Here is a 19,174-nt window from a genome sequence, read left to right as displayed (position 1 = left end):
ATACCAGCTTTCTTTTTGTGTTCATGTTCCTTTCAGGGCTGGCTCTTGGGCGAATGATGCCCTGGGCAAAAATAAGCTGAACAGCGGGTGGGGAGTCTTTAACAGGCAATGCTGCTGGCACGCAGGGTGCTCACGGCACTCTGGGCACCCGCCCAGCATGTCCTACCCAAAGGCCGGCACTGGCTTCTGGATCTCTTCGTTTACTCCTCCTGAGTCTTCATCATTTTGTTCATATATTTTAATTAATCCCACCTGGGACTGGCAGCAGTGACGCTAGACATTAGCCCCTATCCTGTGGCCTCCCCCTCGTTCTCCTCTACTCGCATAGGTGTACTTAGCAAGCAGGATGCATGGGTGGAGGTGGCAAAAGAAGAACTCAGGGTGCTGTCGGGGGGGGGGGGGGGGGGGGGGGGGGGTCGGTCCTGTGCCACTTCATGAACTGCGTCTACCTTGGCTTTCTGCAGTTTCAAGTGGCTGCTCAGGTTGGGCTCCGCATCTGCAATCCCCACATCTTGTCCTGTTCGAATGCCTGCGTGCATCTCTCCAGCCCATAAGGGCGTCCGTGCTGTGCTCTGATATTCACCATAGCAAGCGCCGTGCTGGAGGATGCAGGGGCCCCCATCTCGTTAATCCACTCGCACCCCCTGAGTGCCCAGACACTGTGGGAATTGGGAACTTGCAGAGAGGATTTGTTGCTGGTAGGAGCTGCACGTGAACCTGGAAGCGGATCAGTGGGTTAGAAAACAAATGGTCAGACGTGAAGTTCAGCCTAGAAACAGGTGTGAGACCCTATGGGGAAACACTCAAACAAAAAGTAAAAAAAGTGTGTGCTTCCCAAAACCATCTAACTAGTTATATATTCCCTGGCTGTACCCACAGCAGGTGCTACTGTTATTACAGCTCAGAGGGTTGAGAGGACTTGCTCTGGTTCAGGTGGGATTGCACTGGCCTACATTTTGTCCAGACACCTAGCTTAAATCAAAATCCTCTTTTCAGCCTGTTCTCAGCTTGGGTAGAATTTTGTATTTTGAGGTTTTGTGCAGTTTGTCGGGCAGGTACAATCCTTGTGATCGTACCTGGGAACCTTTTGACGTCTGCTTACCCTGAGATAGCAGGGCGTGCAGAGGGGGGGGGGACAGGAATGGCTGTACAGTACCTGCAATACCTGAATGTAATCTGCTTTTGAGGTACAATAAGAATATTAAAAAAAAAAAAAAAAAAAAAGGCTGTACAGACTTTCTCTTCTCCACCCCTTCTCTCCCCACCTCTAGGAACAACTTTAATCCATATTCTCTATCAGATAATAAAATAGTTTCCAATCTTTTGTCTCTGGCTTGATTTTCTAATGTAGTGTGTCTTTTTTTTTTTTTTTTTTTTTTTTCTCATTCTGTCCACATCACTGTTCTTGTCTAAGTTCTTTCTGTCCTCCCTTTTTTCTTTTGTTCTTTCCTTCAGCAGTAGATATTTTAAAGGCTTTCTTTTTTTTCCTATTCATCTTATCTGTTCTGCTTTCACCTTTCTTCATCCTCATTCTCTCTCTCTCTCTCTCATCCATTCCTCATCTCCTTCAACATAAACACCCTGGATTCTCCTCCATCTTCTGCTATCCCTGGTTCTCACTCTCTTCCTTCTCCCCATTTCCCATCTCTTCTTCCTCCTCACCCTTCTTCCCCATCTTTCCCCAATTCAACTCCTTCCTCCTTGTTGCCTTCTTCCATACTCTTGCTCTCCTCTTGATTGCCTCCTCATGCTCTGATTTTGTCGTGTCCCCCCCCCCCCCCCAAAAAAAAAAATACTCTCTTGGTTTTTCTCTCTCGCATGCACATGTTTTTACGCTCACTCTCCTTTTTTACCAGGGTCCCAGCAGGACTGGAGAGGAAGATTGTGCTTCCCCCTCACCATCTTTGGCTATGAGAATTAGCAGCATAGTTTGTTCTTGCCTTGGATTTTGACTTGCTGCCGGTCATCTACTCAGCACAGTTGGGGAAGGAGGCAGCTTGAGAGAAGGGGAGGTGATTTCTATGACCCGGAGGTCTTGGGTGCTCTCCCAGAGACCAGGAGAAAGGTCTCTAAACCTGGAGAGATCCCAGCCACACTTGCGATCCTAACAACCCTCTTGCCCACCTTGTGACTTCTAGAGAAGTTGAAATATATGGGACTTGTTTGGCCTATTGTATATACCTTTTTTATCTTTAGATACAGAGAAATGTGGGACATGACTACTGCTAATGCCTGCAAAGCTCTGTCTGCCCTTGCTTCCTTCCTGCTGCGGTACTGTGAACCCTGCTTGATTTTTTTTTATTCCTTCTCGCCACAATTCTTATGTTGGTCCAATAAAAGAGATCGGAACCTGCAGAGAATGCGGTTTCCTCGCCCTAGAAACAATAAATCTATTAGAACTCCATCCTAAAATATTGCCAAAGATCTTTTTGGGCTTGGCTAAGATTAAATGAAGGGCTTGAGCCAGGAGTAATAAAGGGCAGTCCTTTGGCTGAGATGGAGACCCTGTGGAAGTTTAATTCATGCACTGGCCCTCCACCACTGCTGTGAACAGGCAATCATTTGGACCCTGGCCACGGTGGGACGAGAAGGCAAAAAACCATCTGACGGATCAGATTAAGGTGTATGCAAGGACAAGGAGTGTGAATAATCACACTTTATCACATCAAACAGGTTCTGTGCTGTACTTTACAATTATGCCCATTTTTCTCATCCTGGTGACTGCAGGATGTAAAATCTGGGAGCTATTCCTACAGCTATGTCAATTTGTCTGTCCTCCAGCTCTGCGAAGTGCTTTTTGGGTGCTCTGTCCCGCCTTCCGCTATCTGCGGACTCTGCATCCCCATCCCCCCGGGCTCCCAGTCCACTCTGCGCTTGCCAGCATCTATTTCCAGTTTGTGGTCACAGATGCTATATTTGGTCAGTTGGACTGGATTTGGCACTTTATGCTGTAGGCTCTTTCAGAGCATGGAATGCTACAGGGGAAAATCCTGTTCTGCATTTTTCTGACCTTTTGGGGTTGTCAGCTGTGCTAGGCGGTGCCCCAGCTGGGCTTCCTCACTTCATGGGGTGTTTAGCACAGGCTCACAGTTGGGGACAGTACATACATTTATTTCTGCAATATATAAATCTCTCGGCATTGTCTCCTTATTTCTCTTACTGTGATCCTTCACATTCTCTTGTTTCCCTTCTATATTTTCCATACTCTGACAATGACCTGACTGCTGCATCCTGCCTGAGTGAAACTGCCCAGCTCTGCAGGAGCGAGTGTTGCGATTTCTGATGCTTGGCATGTTGAGCGTGTGTTTGGCACTTGTGATTGATGCCTGGATGTTCAGCACGTTTAGTGTACTGCTTGCCTGAGTATGGAACATGTTGCTCTGTGTGTATCTGCGAGGTTTGTTTGTCTCTGTGTGCTGTTGCAGCTGGGACTGTGTGTAGCAATGCGGTATGCACTGGCATTCTTCCAGCAGGGTGGGTCTCGGCTTTTTATTATATTCTTTATATCTGATAATATGCACAATCAGCTTTGTAATTTCAGGAAGTGACTGCAAGAGACTGAGTTTATTTTCCAAAATGTTCAGAATGGTCCGTCCTGCCCTGCCTCACCCATCCCAGCGTGTGTTCAGTTTCTCTTTGAGGCCTTTTCATTCTCTCCTTTTTGTCCACTTCCTCCATCTTTCCCCCAAATAATCTGTTCTATTTGGAAACAGAGACCCAGGCTTGGGTCATGATATGAGGAGCTAAAGGAAGGACATTGTGCAATCCTGGAGATAATCCATGTGCTCTGATATTGCACTTCATGTCCTAGAAGACTAAGGCCCATATTCAGCAGCGTGGGGAGTGGGAATTTTTCCCAGGTAACTTTATACAAGAAATTCAGAGACTTGCTCAAATAACTCTGCTGCTGAATGTATACCCCTAAACGTCCCAGGGAACTTTAGTGCAGTGTTTCTCCAACCAGACTTAACCACATAAGTGTATCCAGATAGTGCTAAACTTAGACCCTCTGCCCTCCCTCTCTTTACCTGGGTAAAATGCTAACCAGGTAAAATCTAAACTGATGAGGGGAGGGGGGGAGCTCAATCACAGGATATTGTCCTAGTAACAGAAAAGTTACTGGGACAAAACCCTTTCTAATATGGAATGAACTCTTGCCCTTGATACTGAAGGTGTGCCTGTATGAAGGGTGACCTGTTGACTTTACTAGCCAACTTTCTAAAAGTCTTCTATCGACTGAAATCATTATGAAGGTTCAAAGTTCATGGAAGCATTATTCTATCTCACATGGTTTGGAGGTTTACCAAAAAATAGAATTTTTCAAAACACAACCCAGTTTTAATAAAGGAAGAAAAATAAAGCCATTGAGGAAGCATTGGCTCAACTATCTCCTTGGCTCTTCAACTAGGGGTTTTGATGTAGTGATGTGACTCTGCCTTTGAGACTTCTTTTTATCTGAAGTGGTTAGTAAGTCAGTAAATCGCCCTTATCTGAAGTGGTTAGTAAGTCAGTAAATCGCCCTACTGACCATTGTCCATACCACAATTTCCAAATGTGCAGTGGAGGAGAGTGAGCAGCAGAGGGGAGATGGGGAGGGATGAAAACACCAAGTGGTTAGATAAAAGATATTTGGTTACTTTTGTCGTCTGACAAAGTTAGTATTCCATATACAGAGTTTTTGCTTAGACCTCTATCTTCTAACCCATCAGGTATGATGGGAAATTGGCAGAGATGTATTTACCATTGGCCTTTAACAATGCAAGTATGATACAATAAAAGGTGATTAGTCTGACCATTGCATTTGTAGGTACGACACAGGAAAAGATGGCTACATTGATCTGATGGAGTTGAAGCTTATGATGGAAAAGTTGGGAGCGCCTCAGACCCACCTAGGACTGAAGAACATGATTAAGGAAGTGGACGAGGACTTTGATAACAAACTATGTTTCCGTGAGGTGAGTCAACAGAATACTGGACTTTCCTTGTCATGTGTATGGCATCTCCTCACTTAAGCAATGAGGAAGAAGCAGGATGGATGATGATGTTCTCATGGCGTGTCTTTAGGAGGCAAAGGACCTTAAAATGCCTGAAAAGAAAATGGGCGGGGGGGGGGGTGGGTTTGGAAGATTGAGGAGAAAGCTCAATGGGCTCCTGACTCCTTTGGATCCCTCCTATATAACTACCCAGGAGTTCAGGCTAGCCATACCTGCAAGGAATGGTAAAATAAATGCAATAGCCATTGCATTCGCTATTGAAGAGTTTGAAGGCCAGACAATGCTGTCTTTGGATGTTTATAGATTTCTGCTGCTAGTACAGAGAAAGGGGGTAGAAAAGGCTTTTGTTTTCTCTAGACTCTTTACATTAGGCTCTGTTTCCAATCGCTGCTTCAGAAATATGTTTCTCAATAGGCCATGCCGGACTTAATTTTTGCTTTTTTGGCGGGCCTCTAGACTTGCTTTCTGAACCCCCAAGTGTTCTTGTCTGGCATTCCTTTTCCTCAAGCTTTGCATGTTCCTTCGTCATATTGTCTCTGCAATAAGCACTTCAGAGGACAGAGCATATTGGACTTGAGCCTGCCCGATGAACAAACACAAGATGCTATAAGAGTTCTCTCAGCTGTTCCCTCGACCCTCAGCAGACTTCCAGTGTCGTCATGCCGGGATCTCTCTGCCATACCACCCGAGAGCCTTCAGAGCAGCTGAACTTGGAATAAGTGTGGTATAAGAAGGATGCTGTGGGATGGGCTGGAAGTAGAAGACGGCAGGCTAGCGGCCGTTTTGAGTAAGCATTCTGCCACATTTGTAATTCTGAGAAACTGATCTTTCCCAGGAGTCTGTAGCAACTACTGATTTCAAAGCCACCTCTTGTCATTCTAGAGTCTCCTTTGGCCACTGTTAGGGTTATTTTCCAAAGCCATTTCCACAGGTAAGAGTGCTTCACCCATGGAAGTGGCCATTTACAAAACTGACAAAGTGTGGAACGATGGGCAAACAGACTAAATATGAATACAATCCAACAGGGGTGTAGAAAAATCAATTGTAAAGGTCCATGTAAAATCAGAAAACACAATTTAAACAGGAAAAGTTCAATAATTCCAAAATGCTAAATCTTTATTGGAATGTCAGTCCACCGAGACGGACCGTGTTCCGCAAGGGCTGCAGCGGGAGGGGCCAATTACATGTGGTAAAATAAAGCGGCATTACATTCTTAAGAAATGTGTCTGCGAAAACAAAATTGAACAATTGTAGCCATGCCACTTTCTTTGGTCCTAACAATTGTTCAATCGATTTTGTTTTTGCAGACACACTTCTAAAAAAAAAAAAAAAAAAAAAAAAAAAAAAAGTAATGCCGCTTTATTTTACCACATGTAATTGGCCCCTCCCGATGCAGCCCTTGCGGAACACGGTCCGTCTCGGGGGACTGACATTCCAATAAAGATTTAGTATTTTGGAATTATTGAACTTTTCCTGTTTAAATTGTGTGTTCTGGTTTGTTTTATATGGACCTTCGCAATTGATTTTTCTACACGCCTGTTGGATTGCATTTACAAAATTGCCCACCGGATATGCAGCTGAAAGTGTGCCTGTAGGGCCTGAATGCATACACTTCTGCTCACACTGAGCAGAGGCGTTCCTGGTGACAGGGTTGCAGAGGGTTTGTATTTATGTACATTTCACATTTTCCTTGGGGGGGGTTGGAACTAGATGCACACATTCTCTGGTAATTTTTGGTGAGAATTTTCAATGGGAAAAATGTTTGATTTTTCCCTTTGAAAATTGCTGTAAAGTATGCAGGAAAATGACTTTAAATCTATGTGGGCTGTTACAAAATTACCCCAGCCCCTAGAGTCTGTTATTGTACAGTGGCTGTTAATTTCCACATAGTTTAAGTGGACTAAGATCAACACACAGTATCACTTTATTTTACCATTATTATTATTGGATTAACTTAAATATGTTGCTTGACTAGTTTTTGAGAATAATCATTCTTTTTATCAGGTCAAAATAAAATGAGCAGATACTATCTGTTTTTTTGTCTTGGCCTGATGAAGCGAATATAACTCTCTCTCTCAGAACCTAGCCAAGAGATATTTATTTTAATTTTATTACCACCTCAGTTGATGCTCAGAGTGGGTCAAATAGTCCTAAAACCTTTTTAAAAATTCTCGTATAAACAAAAAATAAAACTAGTCATCTAGCACTTTCTACTTCATTCACTCCATCCTCCAAACACAAAATGAAAGAACAGCAGTCATCTAAAATCATTAATGAAACTATCCAGACCCACAGGACATAAAAGCCTGTTTGAATAAGCAGGCCTTTTGACTCCTTCCAAAAATTCAAGAAGGATGTAGAGTTGGATGTCATCTAGATAAGATTCCAAAAAATATAGCAATTCTTCCAGTTATCTGTAACCTTACTTGAGAGGAGGTGGAACTTGTCCCTGTTGAGATGAGCACAGAAGCCTGTATAGGACATACGGCACAAGAAGTACTTGCAAATAAGATGAGTGGACCTACCCTTTTCAGTGACATCACTCTGTATGTAGGCTGGTGCTGCACTGGCAAGAGTCAGTATTTCTGTCTCCAGCAGAGGTGATACTCTGTCCAGATACTCATCCAGCCCATAGAGGGCCAGTGGGTCTGCCCTCTTCCCCCCCCCCCCCCCCTTTTTCAAAAAGCAATTCTGGTAGGCAGCCAGTTGCAGTGGCCCTATTGAGAATGATTCTTCGCCCTATCAGGCCAGTGGGTCCCCAACATCTTGATGGTGTTGTCTTCATGAGTGGGTGGTAAAGGCCACTCTAGGGAAGCTTGAGTATGCTAGCGCTGTTCCAGTACCACTCAAGACTGATGGTTTAGCTTGGTTCTCCTATTTTTTGGGGTTCTGAAAGAAAAAGGCTGGTGTCCTCTGGCACTCCGTTAGTCAGAAAGGCGTCTTGGAATGCCCCACTTCGGTGTGGAAACCCTTGCTCTATCAGTCTGGTGGTCAGACAAGATGAGTTCCTTTCTTCTCTGAACCTTTTAGAAGCTTCTGTCTAGAGGTTCTTTGTCCCTTTTGTGTGTTTGTATTTTGAGGGAATCCTTTCTACCTTTAACTCATGACTTGCTTTAGTGGCAAAATCCTTCACTCCAGGGTTAGGATACATCCCATCCTTAATTTGAGCTCTACCTTGGCTTTTTAACGCTAAGGAATGCCAGTCTACCTTATCCAAGAGAGCTCAGTTCCTTGGAGTCTTGAGCTGAGTGGTGAGCTGTTTAGAAAGTCTGGTGCCATCCCAGTCTCTGGATTTGCAGGGGGGCACGTCTTGATACCAGGGTAGTTAGTGGCTTCCTGACTCAGGTAAAATGGTTAGTTTAGGTGCAAAACGTTTCCTACTGAGGTCCCCTAGGGTATAGGAGTCTCACCAGCTCCTGGGTTCTGTGATAACCTCTGGATCTAATTCCCTAGAGCCAGGACTCTCCTGTGGCTTCAGATATTTTATCCTACTAGTCCCTGCAGTCAAAACACTGTGGGGTGCATCTCCCTTTTGCAGTTGGGGATGGCCTGACTTGGGTGGCAGGCACCAGGATATATCAAAGGAGTGGAACTGGATCCTCCCAGATTGGTTGTGGGCATGTCAGATGTAAGTCTGTGCTCTGGTGGTACTATCCTGTTGCCCCCTCACATAGCTCAATGGATCTGGTCCAATGAAGAAGCATGAGGTCTATAAACAGACTGGAAATGAAGGCTATCTGGCTGGCCTGGTTGCAGCTTCTACCCTTAATGGTTGTTTATGTGAACAGACTAGGGAACACGGAGACCAATTGTAGCCTAGAAAGCAAGCAGGTGGTTCTGTTGAGCGTGACAGAACGTTTTGTGGTTTTTAGCAGTTCACATTGCAAGAGTAATGCACATTTAAACGGACTTCCTCAACATTAATAAGTTGGTCTCCAAAGTGTGTCAACTTGCACTGGAAGCTTTCCTGAACAGAATAGATTATGGGGGGTCTCCCACAATTGAATCTGATAGATTATTCAGCTGCTGGGGTGAGGTGAGGGGGAGAACAGAGTTCAGCAACTGCTCACAGCAAGGTACGTCGGGAACCAGCTTTGTTTATTTTGTCTTTATCAGCCTAACCCATGAGAAGTGTGTTGGCTCAGAGAGGAAAGTTCCTCAGCAGGAGGCTCATTAGACTTGAGGCTTCTTTCAGATCTCTAGCCATTTCACCCTGGCAGGTGGATCTACCGTCCATGTTGACCTTTCTGCAAAAAAAATAAGGTTTTTGACAGGGAATTAAGAGCTCAGCCCTTGAGTCCCGGGTGCAGCTATTTCATGGTTCAGACATCAGAATCGGGGCATTCAGGATTAAGTACATTTATCTTCCCCATGGGACTCTAGTGCCTCAATGGAAACTGGATCTGGTTCTTAACTAGTCTCCTCTCTTTAAGGATATTCTTTAAAGGTGTTATCCCTAGTGGCCTGTGCCCAGAGTTATGAACCTTAACTGGCTGTGAGCGCTCTGTCTAGTCTTTCCACAGAGTTGGTCTCATATTTGCACAGTGGGATTATGAGTTGATTAACACAGACAGGTAAGTATTTCATTTTTAGCTGCAAACTCTACAAAAATTCTATGAAAAAAAATATTAACTGACCAATTATGCATAAGACTGTGAAAGTGATTAGCTGCTGGTAGAAACCTATTATGAGGTCTTTAGTCATTTCCCTCACTGGAGATAATGCTGTATGTTTCTAAAAATCAATTTATTCAGTCATTGTGCAAACATGAGGTTTCCTATTTTGTCATTTTTTCTTTTTAACCAGTGCCATCCTTCTTATCCAAGATGGTTTTTTCCTTCAGTCAAACAAGCCATATCTCTTCCAGTATCCCATAAAGGGGAATGTGATGGGAAGGGTAGTCTCTCCTCTCATTAAAGGTTCTTTGAAACTTCCTCAGGTATTTAAAAGGTGGTCAATGCCGTTTAATGAATATGCAAGAGATTTTCATGCACTACCTCTAATGTATGCAAATGTCATGCATATTCATTTAGTGATCTCCTGAAAACCCAGTTGGCTGAATGGCAGCTGGGGGCAGAGCCCTAAAATGGTTTGAGCACCATTGGCATAGAGGTAATTTTAGTGATGGAGGAACAAATGGTGTCTTCAGCCCTGAGACTGTAAGCTCTTTTTGTGTGTGGTGTTTGTACAGCACCTCATGTCATACAGCGCTATAGAAATGTTAAGAAGCAGTAGCAGCCTAGTGGGCTATGAACTAGGAAGCCAGGGTTTAAATTCCACTGCTGCTCCATTGCCGGAGGTGTACAGGCTTAGGCTGCAAACCCTCTGGGGTGAAGGAAATACCTACAGTACCTGAATGTAATCTGCTTTTTGGCATTTCAAAGTGGAATATAAATAACATAATTGAAGGGAAAGTCAGAGATCCACTGGGATCTATGGAATTGCAGCAAGAGTGAAACTGGACTGACTAGATGGGCCTCAGAATTATCTGCCATGTTTCTATCCCCTTACATGATGATGATATTCTTGCAGGGTCACCCATTTAAGGATGTTAAGATGAGACTTGAGCTCCCTTGGCTCTTTAATGAGATCACATGACATCCTAATACTTCCTGCTTGCATTGAGGAGCATGTGACTAGAAAATATAAAACGGATATTTTTTGCATAAATGTGTTAATTCTCGCTGATCATGACTGGGTAGAAGGGATCCTTAACTCACATGTGCAAGACCCTTCATCTTGTGGTCAGTGGGAATGAACTCTAAAGGAGTTTCCCTTTAGGCGTTTAATTTTTTCTACCTATGAATGTCATTTTAATATAAATCACTTGGTGAAATCAGATATTTACATTCCATGGGCATGTCTGATCTAAGGCTTCCAGGGGAGCCCTGCTCTCATGGATAGAATCACATATTTATTCTCACTGTTGCATGCCTGGTCTCCTGAGCAGGGCGTGCACCAGCAGACTTTCTCAGGCTTTCAGTAAGCAGTAGCTGTATTGTATGTAACTTGAGTTAAGAAGTTTAAGCAGATCTGAAGTGGAAGTTGCACAGCAGGGGCATGCATGCTTGACAGAGATGTCTTGTTTTCACAAGCAGCTTCTAAGGTTGCTGCTTTTGGCTTCATCCTAACCTTCAAAATGCCGCTGTTAGTTAGGTTAGCAACCACTCTGGAGGCAGCTTAAATGGGAAGTTGCTGCATTCCACTCCAGAGCCGTGCTTAAAGTTCTAGAAGCACAGAAATGCTTCCTACAAGGGTATTCAATGATTGGTTAATTATTGACATGTAGTAGTGTAAAAAGGTAGACTAGGGAAAGGTTTATTACTTTTGTAACCATGACGGGGACTGTGCTTCATATCAATAAGCCTGAAGTGCCAAATAGGAAGCAAAAGACCAGAAATAAAAGGAAGTGCAAGAGAGAAACTGGTAACATAATGCGACAATTGAAATCTTTTCTTGAGAGAGTTGTTTTGTTTCTCTGCTTTTCACTGCTGTTTATCGTTCCTATGCCCTATGGGTCACGTCTGGGACAGGTTTCAAATCTCACTCGCGTGCTCATAATCTTTCTCGCCTTTGCACACCTTCCTGCTCGCATGCCGCCTTTCTTCCAAACCCCAGCGAGTCTGTTTTTCTCTCCTCTCTACACCTGAGTCACTCGCCCTGTAGATTAACACATTTACTTTGCAGGCCAGCAAGTTCCAGCAACAGTTAATGTGCTGGTTTGCAAACCCTTTTGGCTGGAGCAGGAATGCAGTCTGGATTCCCAAGGATGACGTTCACTCCCTGCTGGGCCTTAAGTCGGGCTGCAGCTGCACTGACTCCATCCTGGCTCTACACCCTGGAAGGGAAAATGCTGCTTGCAGCCGATAGTTCGGGCTGTGATTCTGCCTCTAATCCCCAGTGACATGGGGGCTGGGGGTCCATCCAGTACCATGTGAGTTTCCTATGAAAAACATTTGAAAGAGTCTAATTTTGCCAGGGAAAGACAAAGAGGAAATGCCTTTGTAAAGCAGAGTCCTGGAGGGCCCAGAGAGATAAGAGACTTGCTAAAGGTCACTCGGGCCCTGATGTAATCTGGTTCACTGGGCTGTGTGCACGTTTTGGGTGTACAACTTTACTCCTGATTTTGACAATAAGTTTTGCGCAGACAAATTGTGTACTCAGCACGCCTCCATGCAAATCCCATGTTAAGGAAGGCATTAGCTGTGAGGCCTCATTACAGGGAAGTGTATTTACATCCTGAAGGCTTTTCTTACATTGAAAATGTAACTTGCTGGGTCAGAGATGGAATAAAGGCGCTCTCACATTTCTGGAGCTAATGTCCATCTATGCTGCTAAAGCTGGTGTTGGGGGGGGTCCTGGATTCTGGTTTCTTGGGTCCAGGGTGGATCACCGCAGATCCAGAATCACACTGGTACAGCACCATAGACAAATGGTAGTCCCAGAAATGTGAGGTAACTAATCCCATCTTTGGTTTAGGAGATAAATTACCAAACCTGAGAAAAAAAAAAGGCTAACCAGTGAGAGACCAGAGTCCAGGCCCCCAAGCCAGAGGAGCTGTGCCCTGGGAACCCTGAGTCAGTGATGCAGAATTGTTGTATTTGCCACTAAGTATTGTTATGCAGGAACTTTGGGGAAAGCACTTAGTAGCACAGTTGTCGCTATTGTGCAGCACTCGTGTGCTCAACTGTTTAATGCTGTACAATGTTGACAATTGTGCTGATAAGTGCCTCTCCCACAGAGAAGCACTTTAACTATACTCCTGTCTTGTGTGCCTTTTCAGCTGGTTTATGAACCATGATTTGTGTGTGCTGTTCATTTTCTTTTTATGTTCATTTTTGGCTTTGAGCGTTTTTGGTTTTTTTTAACTCACAATGCATTTGCATTGAATTAGCTTCCTGCATCGGAAAAAAAACTTTTTTTTTTTTCTTTTCAGCATGTGCATAAAGAAAATATGTGCCCAAAATCAGTTCAGGGCACCTTTTTTTTAATTTTTACACGTGTCTTTATTGCTTTGGGCCCTCGGGGGACAGATTGATTCAGAAGTTCAGCACCTATCTTAACAATGTTGTAGCCTGGGGCTAAAATATTTACACTACTTACTACTCGGGGACCTATAAGTTAACCCCGCTCGCCCCCCATGGTGGCCCAGGAGGGGACTGGTGTCCTGCTGCAGAGAAGGGAGCACTGGGGAGAAGGTCATTTGGTGAAAGAGAAGAGTCTGGCTGTGAAGCGAGTGAGCTTGCCTTGGAGGCAAAGAATTTCAGCATGCAACACAAGAAAAACCAGAATGAAGTCAACACACAGAAGCCCTTGCAGCAATCCTGCTGCTGAATGAAAAGCAGGAGCTTTGTGCTGAAGCCAGGAAGCACATGGAGGAGTTAGATGAGAGGGCATAAGAAGGGGCCCTGAAGCCTGGTAATGCCAGTCACCCAAAAGCTGCAAAGAATAGAGGCTGTGCTTGAACCCAAGGCTTCCCAGGATGGCAGCAGAAGTGCTCAGAGCTTGGCCGCAGCAAGGAAACAGCTGAAAAGCCCTGCGGAACAGTCACCCAGGAGCTGCTGGAGCGGAGATGCTGTGGAGAGAACCCTAGCCCAGGTGAGGGAGAGAATGAGCCTGCTGTCTGCGAGAGCTGCAGGGACCCAGGGTGAACAGAATCCAGCCTGGGTGCCTGAAGTGGGGAGAGGAGGTGAGAGGGTCTAGCCAGGGGAGCTGCAGCAAGGAAAGACTACTTGGAGAGTTGCAGAGGGTGTGTGCCCACGGAGAAAGTGCTCAGAACTGGTTGTGAGAGCTGCTGTGGAGAGAGCAGATCCTGAGGAGACCAGAGGGGCTAGCCTGAAGAATTGAGGAAACAAGTGCCACCATTGGATGTCTGCTATAGAGGGCTGAATCCAGAGGAAGGAGTTACTCCTGGGGGAATTCTGCGCATAAAAACTTAAAATTCTGCAAACTTTATATTAGTCAAAATAACACAATATACATGACAGTCTTTAATTACATTTTAAATTAATACAGAAAACAGTTATTACTTAGATTAAGAATTTTAAATATTTTGAGCAGAATTTCCCTAGAAATTCACAGCGAGTGTCCCTTCCATTCGCTCTCCCTACTCCCCTGGCCACTTTGCCCTCTCAGGCCCCAATTCCTCTACCTGTCAGTATCTCTCAACCCCTTCTACTCTATTGCCAGTCCCAGAGTTTGACCCCGTTCTCAGTACTGCCCCTCACACAGGTTCCCTCCTCTCTTGCACGCACACAGTCCCTTATACAGACTCCCTCTCTCTTGCATACACACCCACACAAGCTCCCTTTCTCTCTCACACACACACACCCTCATACAGGGTCCCTCTCTCTTGCATACACACCCACACAAGTTCCCTTTCTCTCACACAGGCTACCGATGTCTTTCTCATGCACCCCTTCACACAGGCGCTCTCACACATACACAATCCCTTCACACAGGCTAGCACCCTCACATACACACAATCTCCTTCACATTCTTCTCATACAGGGTCCCTTGCTCTGGCACCCACACTCAAGCATCCTCCCCTTCTCACACTCACACATTCACTCGTGCCAGGGCCTTCATCTTCGCCACGAGCGGAGCACATCCTGCGGCTCACGGGGGCCCTTCATCTTTGCACACTCCATTCGTGCCATGCTGCCGTCTTCTCTGCCACTTTCCGTGCAGAAAATGGCAATTCTGCGAAAATTTTGCGCTCCGCAGTAGTGCAGAATTCCCCCAGGACTACAGGCGTGCAGTCTGAAAAGCAGGGTCAGTGAGAAGCCATCCCAGCCAGAGAGTGTGCAAGTTCAGATACTTTAAGCCTGTCAGCACTGCAGCAGCTCCTGAGCAAGGAGACGCCCAGCAAATGTGAGTATGTGGCAAGTGTACAAGTTATCCTTTCCATTCTGCTTAGATAGGGGTTCTGAACTATTTCTTTTTTTATTTTCATAGCTCAGGCTGCATAGAAAGGCAGCAGGAGCCAAGTACTACCTTCATTAGACTGGAAGATTAGTAGTGTAGAGAGGCTTCTTTCCCTTGTTTTGTTAAATCAGGTTAGTAGGTATCTGGCAGTAGTCAAGAGACACGTGGGAGCAAAGTCACATGGCCGGCCCCAACACTAGCAACAGCCTAGATCAGTGATTGCAAACTCCAGTCCTCGAGTGCCACAAACAGGCCAGGTTTTCAGGATATCCACAATGAATATGTATGAGAGATTTGCATACAATGGAGGCAGTGCATGCAAATTCATTGTAGATATCCTGAAAACGTTTGACTAGAATTTGCCGTCCCTGGCCTAGATGAACTTTCTACGGACAGAGAAGAAAGCATGAGCAGCATTATTTATTTATTTATTTATATTTATTTATAGCTTTTTTTTTTTTTATACCAACATTCGTTTGCACATCACATCAGTTTACAATGAAACAAATAGGTAAACATAGTGTTAGCATAGGAATAAGTTTCATCTCAAACATTAAAAGAAACATCACAAAATTTAAGGGCAGTTTAAGTTACAGGGAGTTATGAAAAGGCCTGCTTGAACAGCCAGGTTTTCAATTTATTTATTTTTTTAATTTAGTGTGTTGGGCTCTATTAGACAGTGACACACTTAAGAGCTCTTCAGTTTTGAGATGTCTCTAAAGTTTAAACTCTGAGCTTTTAATTGTACATATCTGGTGTAATTTCCTTCCACAGTCTGCAAAATACCAATAGGTGAAAGATGTGTTTTATTAGATTTTCAAGATCAATCATATACACACGCTTGAAGGTAAACTTAACAATATACATTTGGTTTTAAAACTGCAAACCGGTGAGTTGAACACTTAAAATGAATCAGAAACAGGTTAACAATGATATAGAAGTAGACTTGTAGCAATAAGAAAACACCAGCCCCATTACTTCAGCCCGTGCCCCTTACTTCTCAAAAGAAAAGTCCCTTTGTATTGGTTAGGATTCACTGGCCATCTATCAAGTGTTGCTACTAAGAAGTGAAACACAATACAGTAACAAAAGGTATATCACTTGTGTTCTGTTAACTATAGTTAGCATAATTGAGACCCTTGTTTGGGGAGTCTTCATTAAAACAGTTAATACTGTCGGTGTGTAAGTGGGAGCAGTCTTTAATCAGGAATCATCCATTACCCTTCCCACCCTCCCCCCTCCTGAACTACACTTCGTACCTCGCAGTGCATAGGGAATAGTCTACCCCCCCAGCCTATCGTAGCATTATAGTCCGAGATTGAGAGATCTAGCCAAAGCATTATCGCCGTTTATCTCCTAAGTGCTCACTTCATTGTCTAATGTCTATATCTAATCCGGCATCTATTGCGAGGGGTGTGGCGGAGAAACATTGCTGTTGCAAAAAAGGTAAGCAGACATTTGTAGTCATGGTTTTCTTCTTCGCACTTTGTGTGTTAGCCGTCTTTTGCTCAAACTTGGCTAATCTTATCATTTTTTTCACCCAGTGGTTATATGTAGGGGCTTCTCTAGAGATCCATCTTTGTAGAATAGTTTGCTTAGCCATAAGACCCACTTTGTCTATAATCTTCTTGGCATGACCTCGCAGACTGGGGGGTGGGGAACAGGACACATGCCATCTCACAACCCAATAACCATAGTTGCGGATCTAGCTGAAGCTGAAAGGCACAAACGTTCGCGTAACAGGTCTGTACACTGATCCAAAATGCTTGAATCTTACTGCACAAAGCCCAGCTTTAAATGCCGCAGTGCACGAACAATATAATTGCTAAATTTAAATTGTAATTCCCGCAAGTTGGCATTTTCTGTGAGACTCACAGAATTGTGTAGGTATGCTTTGATTATTTTAGGGGTGACATACACTCCAGGAATTTTTGCCCATTTTTTTGCCAATAACCTCTAAGGACCCTGTAGCCAATTGAGTTTTCAATAATTTAGACAACATTGGACATGTGAATTGCATGGATTTGCCTACTCCCAAGAGTTTTCCTAATTGTTCCAACACTGTGTTCTACTTTAATGGTGGGGGTGGAAGGGAAATAGAACCAAAAGGTTACTAAGAGCCAAGACTAACAGAAGTATGAGGAAAAAAGTGCAAAGCTTACTGGGCAGACTGGATGGGCCGTTTGGTCGTCTTCTGCCGTCATTTCTATGTTTCTATATGTTTCTATGTAATTGTTCTCTTTGTTTTACCGGGAAGTTTTGTAACCCGCTAGCAATTACATAGGTCCTAAGTTGCAAATAAGCATAGAAATAAAGTTTTGGGTAAGTCAAATTTATCTTGGAGTTCTGGAATACACACAGTTTGAAGTGGGTAGAAACACTTGGGTGATTAAGCCCTTTGACTACCCATTGTTGAAATACATTTTGTCCCCTACCAGGTATAAATTGTGGATTATCACAAATAGTCATTAAGGGGGTTAGTCGCTTGAACATCTAATCTTGTACATAAGTAAGCCCATGCTTTTCTTCCCGATTCGAATAACATGAAATGTTTGCAGGCTGCTGGGAGATTTTGTGCTCTTAATTGAAGTAATGTGACTAAGGAGTGGCCGCTTATCCACCCTTGGAGGTACGTAGTAGGAGAAAAATATTCCGTACCTAGAAGCCAATCTCAAATGTGTCATCATACAAACTAGGTTATACTTTTGAAAGTCTGGACATGCCACCCCCCCCCTCATCCTTTGGCATTATCCTATTTAAGGCAATCTCACTTTTTCCCCCTCCAAATAAATTTCCTAAGCTCCCCATTATTACTTCGTAGATTTTTACCTTTTAACCAAATCGGGAGCATTTGAAAAAGGTACAACCATTTTGGGAGTTCTACCTTTTTTATAAGCTATAGTCTCCCCGTCAAGGAAACTGGTAGTGATTGCCAACGACTAAGTCGTTCTTTCATTTTCTTTAACAGTGGATGTATGTTGATACTATATATGGTAACTAGGGCGGTTGATACCAGGACTCCCAAGTATTTTATAGGTCCATGAGCCCATTTAAAAGGAAAGGAAGAACCCTATGTCTGAGAGCCAAAAATTTCTAGAGCTTCAGATTTATCAGTATTTATTTTAAGGCCTGAGAAACTACCATACCAAGGTTGGAGTGATAGCACTTTGGGGAGTGTGTTTTGTGGTTGGGTGAGAAAAACCAATATTTCATCCACAAAAGCCGCAGTTTTAAATTCTTGATCAGCACACTTTAGACCAGAGATCTGGTCATCTAGAGAAATTTTACATAAAAGTGGGTCAATCACTAATATGTATAGCAAAGGGGACAGAGGGCATCTCTGCCGGACTCCCCATTGTGGTGTAAATGCATTAGAGAGATGTCCATTTGCTAATATATGTGAAGATGATTGGTGGTATAGAAGAGATAAGTAAGCCAGTAAATTACCTTGAAATCCATAATGCCTAAGGACTGAAAATAAATAATCCCAGGAAACCCTATCAAAAGCTTTTTTGGAGTCAAAAGTAATTGTCACCAATGGGATCTGATTAGTTTGATAATATGTTATCGCTGTGAGCATTTTAGCTATATGTGAACTGGATGAGCGTCCTTTAACAAAGCTAACTTGGTTTAGAGAGAGAAGATCTGGTAAGACCTGGCTCAACCTCGCAGCCAGAGTGCTGGCTAAGAGTTTAAGATTGCAATTCAATAGGGATATGGGTCGATATGAGGCAGGGTGATGTGGGTCTTTGCTGGGTTTAGGAAGAATGGTTATATAGGCCTTATTAACTTATTTATGGATTATGGTGAGGGACACAAGTCCCTCACCATAAACCATAATACCATCCACAAACAGCTACAGCTCGACCTTCAGACCCCTCTCAAACTTCACACATCCACAAGACCCATCAGAGAAGCGTACAAGGGAACCCTGCAAGTTCCCTCAACGAAAGCCACACTTCATGCAGCCACTAAAGAGCAGGCATTCTCGACAGCTGGACCTGCCATTTGGAATGCCATGCCCCCAGACTTCAGACTACACATTTTGAAAAAAAACCTCAAGACCTGGCTATTCCTTCAAGCCTTTCCTTAACCTTCAGAAACCTACAAGTTGCCACCTAGTCATCCCAGCTACTTAAGCAGCTTGACATCCACTGCCAGTTTTTTTTATTTACCTCCTCTATCCTTTGTTTTCTGGCTACCTCAGCCCCCCCAAGTTCATCTCTCCTTGCTTTAATGTAACTTTGCTTCTT

General features: G+C 43.9%; 1 protein-coding gene across 1 annotated transcript in view; it reads left to right on the top strand.

The window, feature by feature from the left end:
• Positions 1-19,174, top strand: part of EFHD1 (EF-hand domain family member D1) — a 57,369-nt gene that overhangs the window by 24,472 nt on the left and 13,723 nt on the right. The window contains exon 2 of the mRNA XM_029615479.1: positions 4,808-4,955. Coding sequence (XP_029471339.1) covers positions 4,808-4,955 — 148 coding nt within the window. The remainder of the gene's footprint in view (positions 1-4,807; positions 4,956-19,174) is intronic.

The sequence above is a fragment of the Rhinatrema bivittatum genome, chromosome 9, assembly GCF_901001135.1.
Source record: "Rhinatrema bivittatum chromosome 9, aRhiBiv1.1, whole genome shotgun sequence".
Taxonomy (NCBI): domain Eukaryota; kingdom Metazoa; phylum Chordata; class Amphibia; order Gymnophiona; family Rhinatrematidae; genus Rhinatrema; species Rhinatrema bivittatum.
The sequence above is the reverse complement of the archived record's forward strand: the minus strand, read 5'-3'. Positions and strand labels throughout refer to the sequence as shown.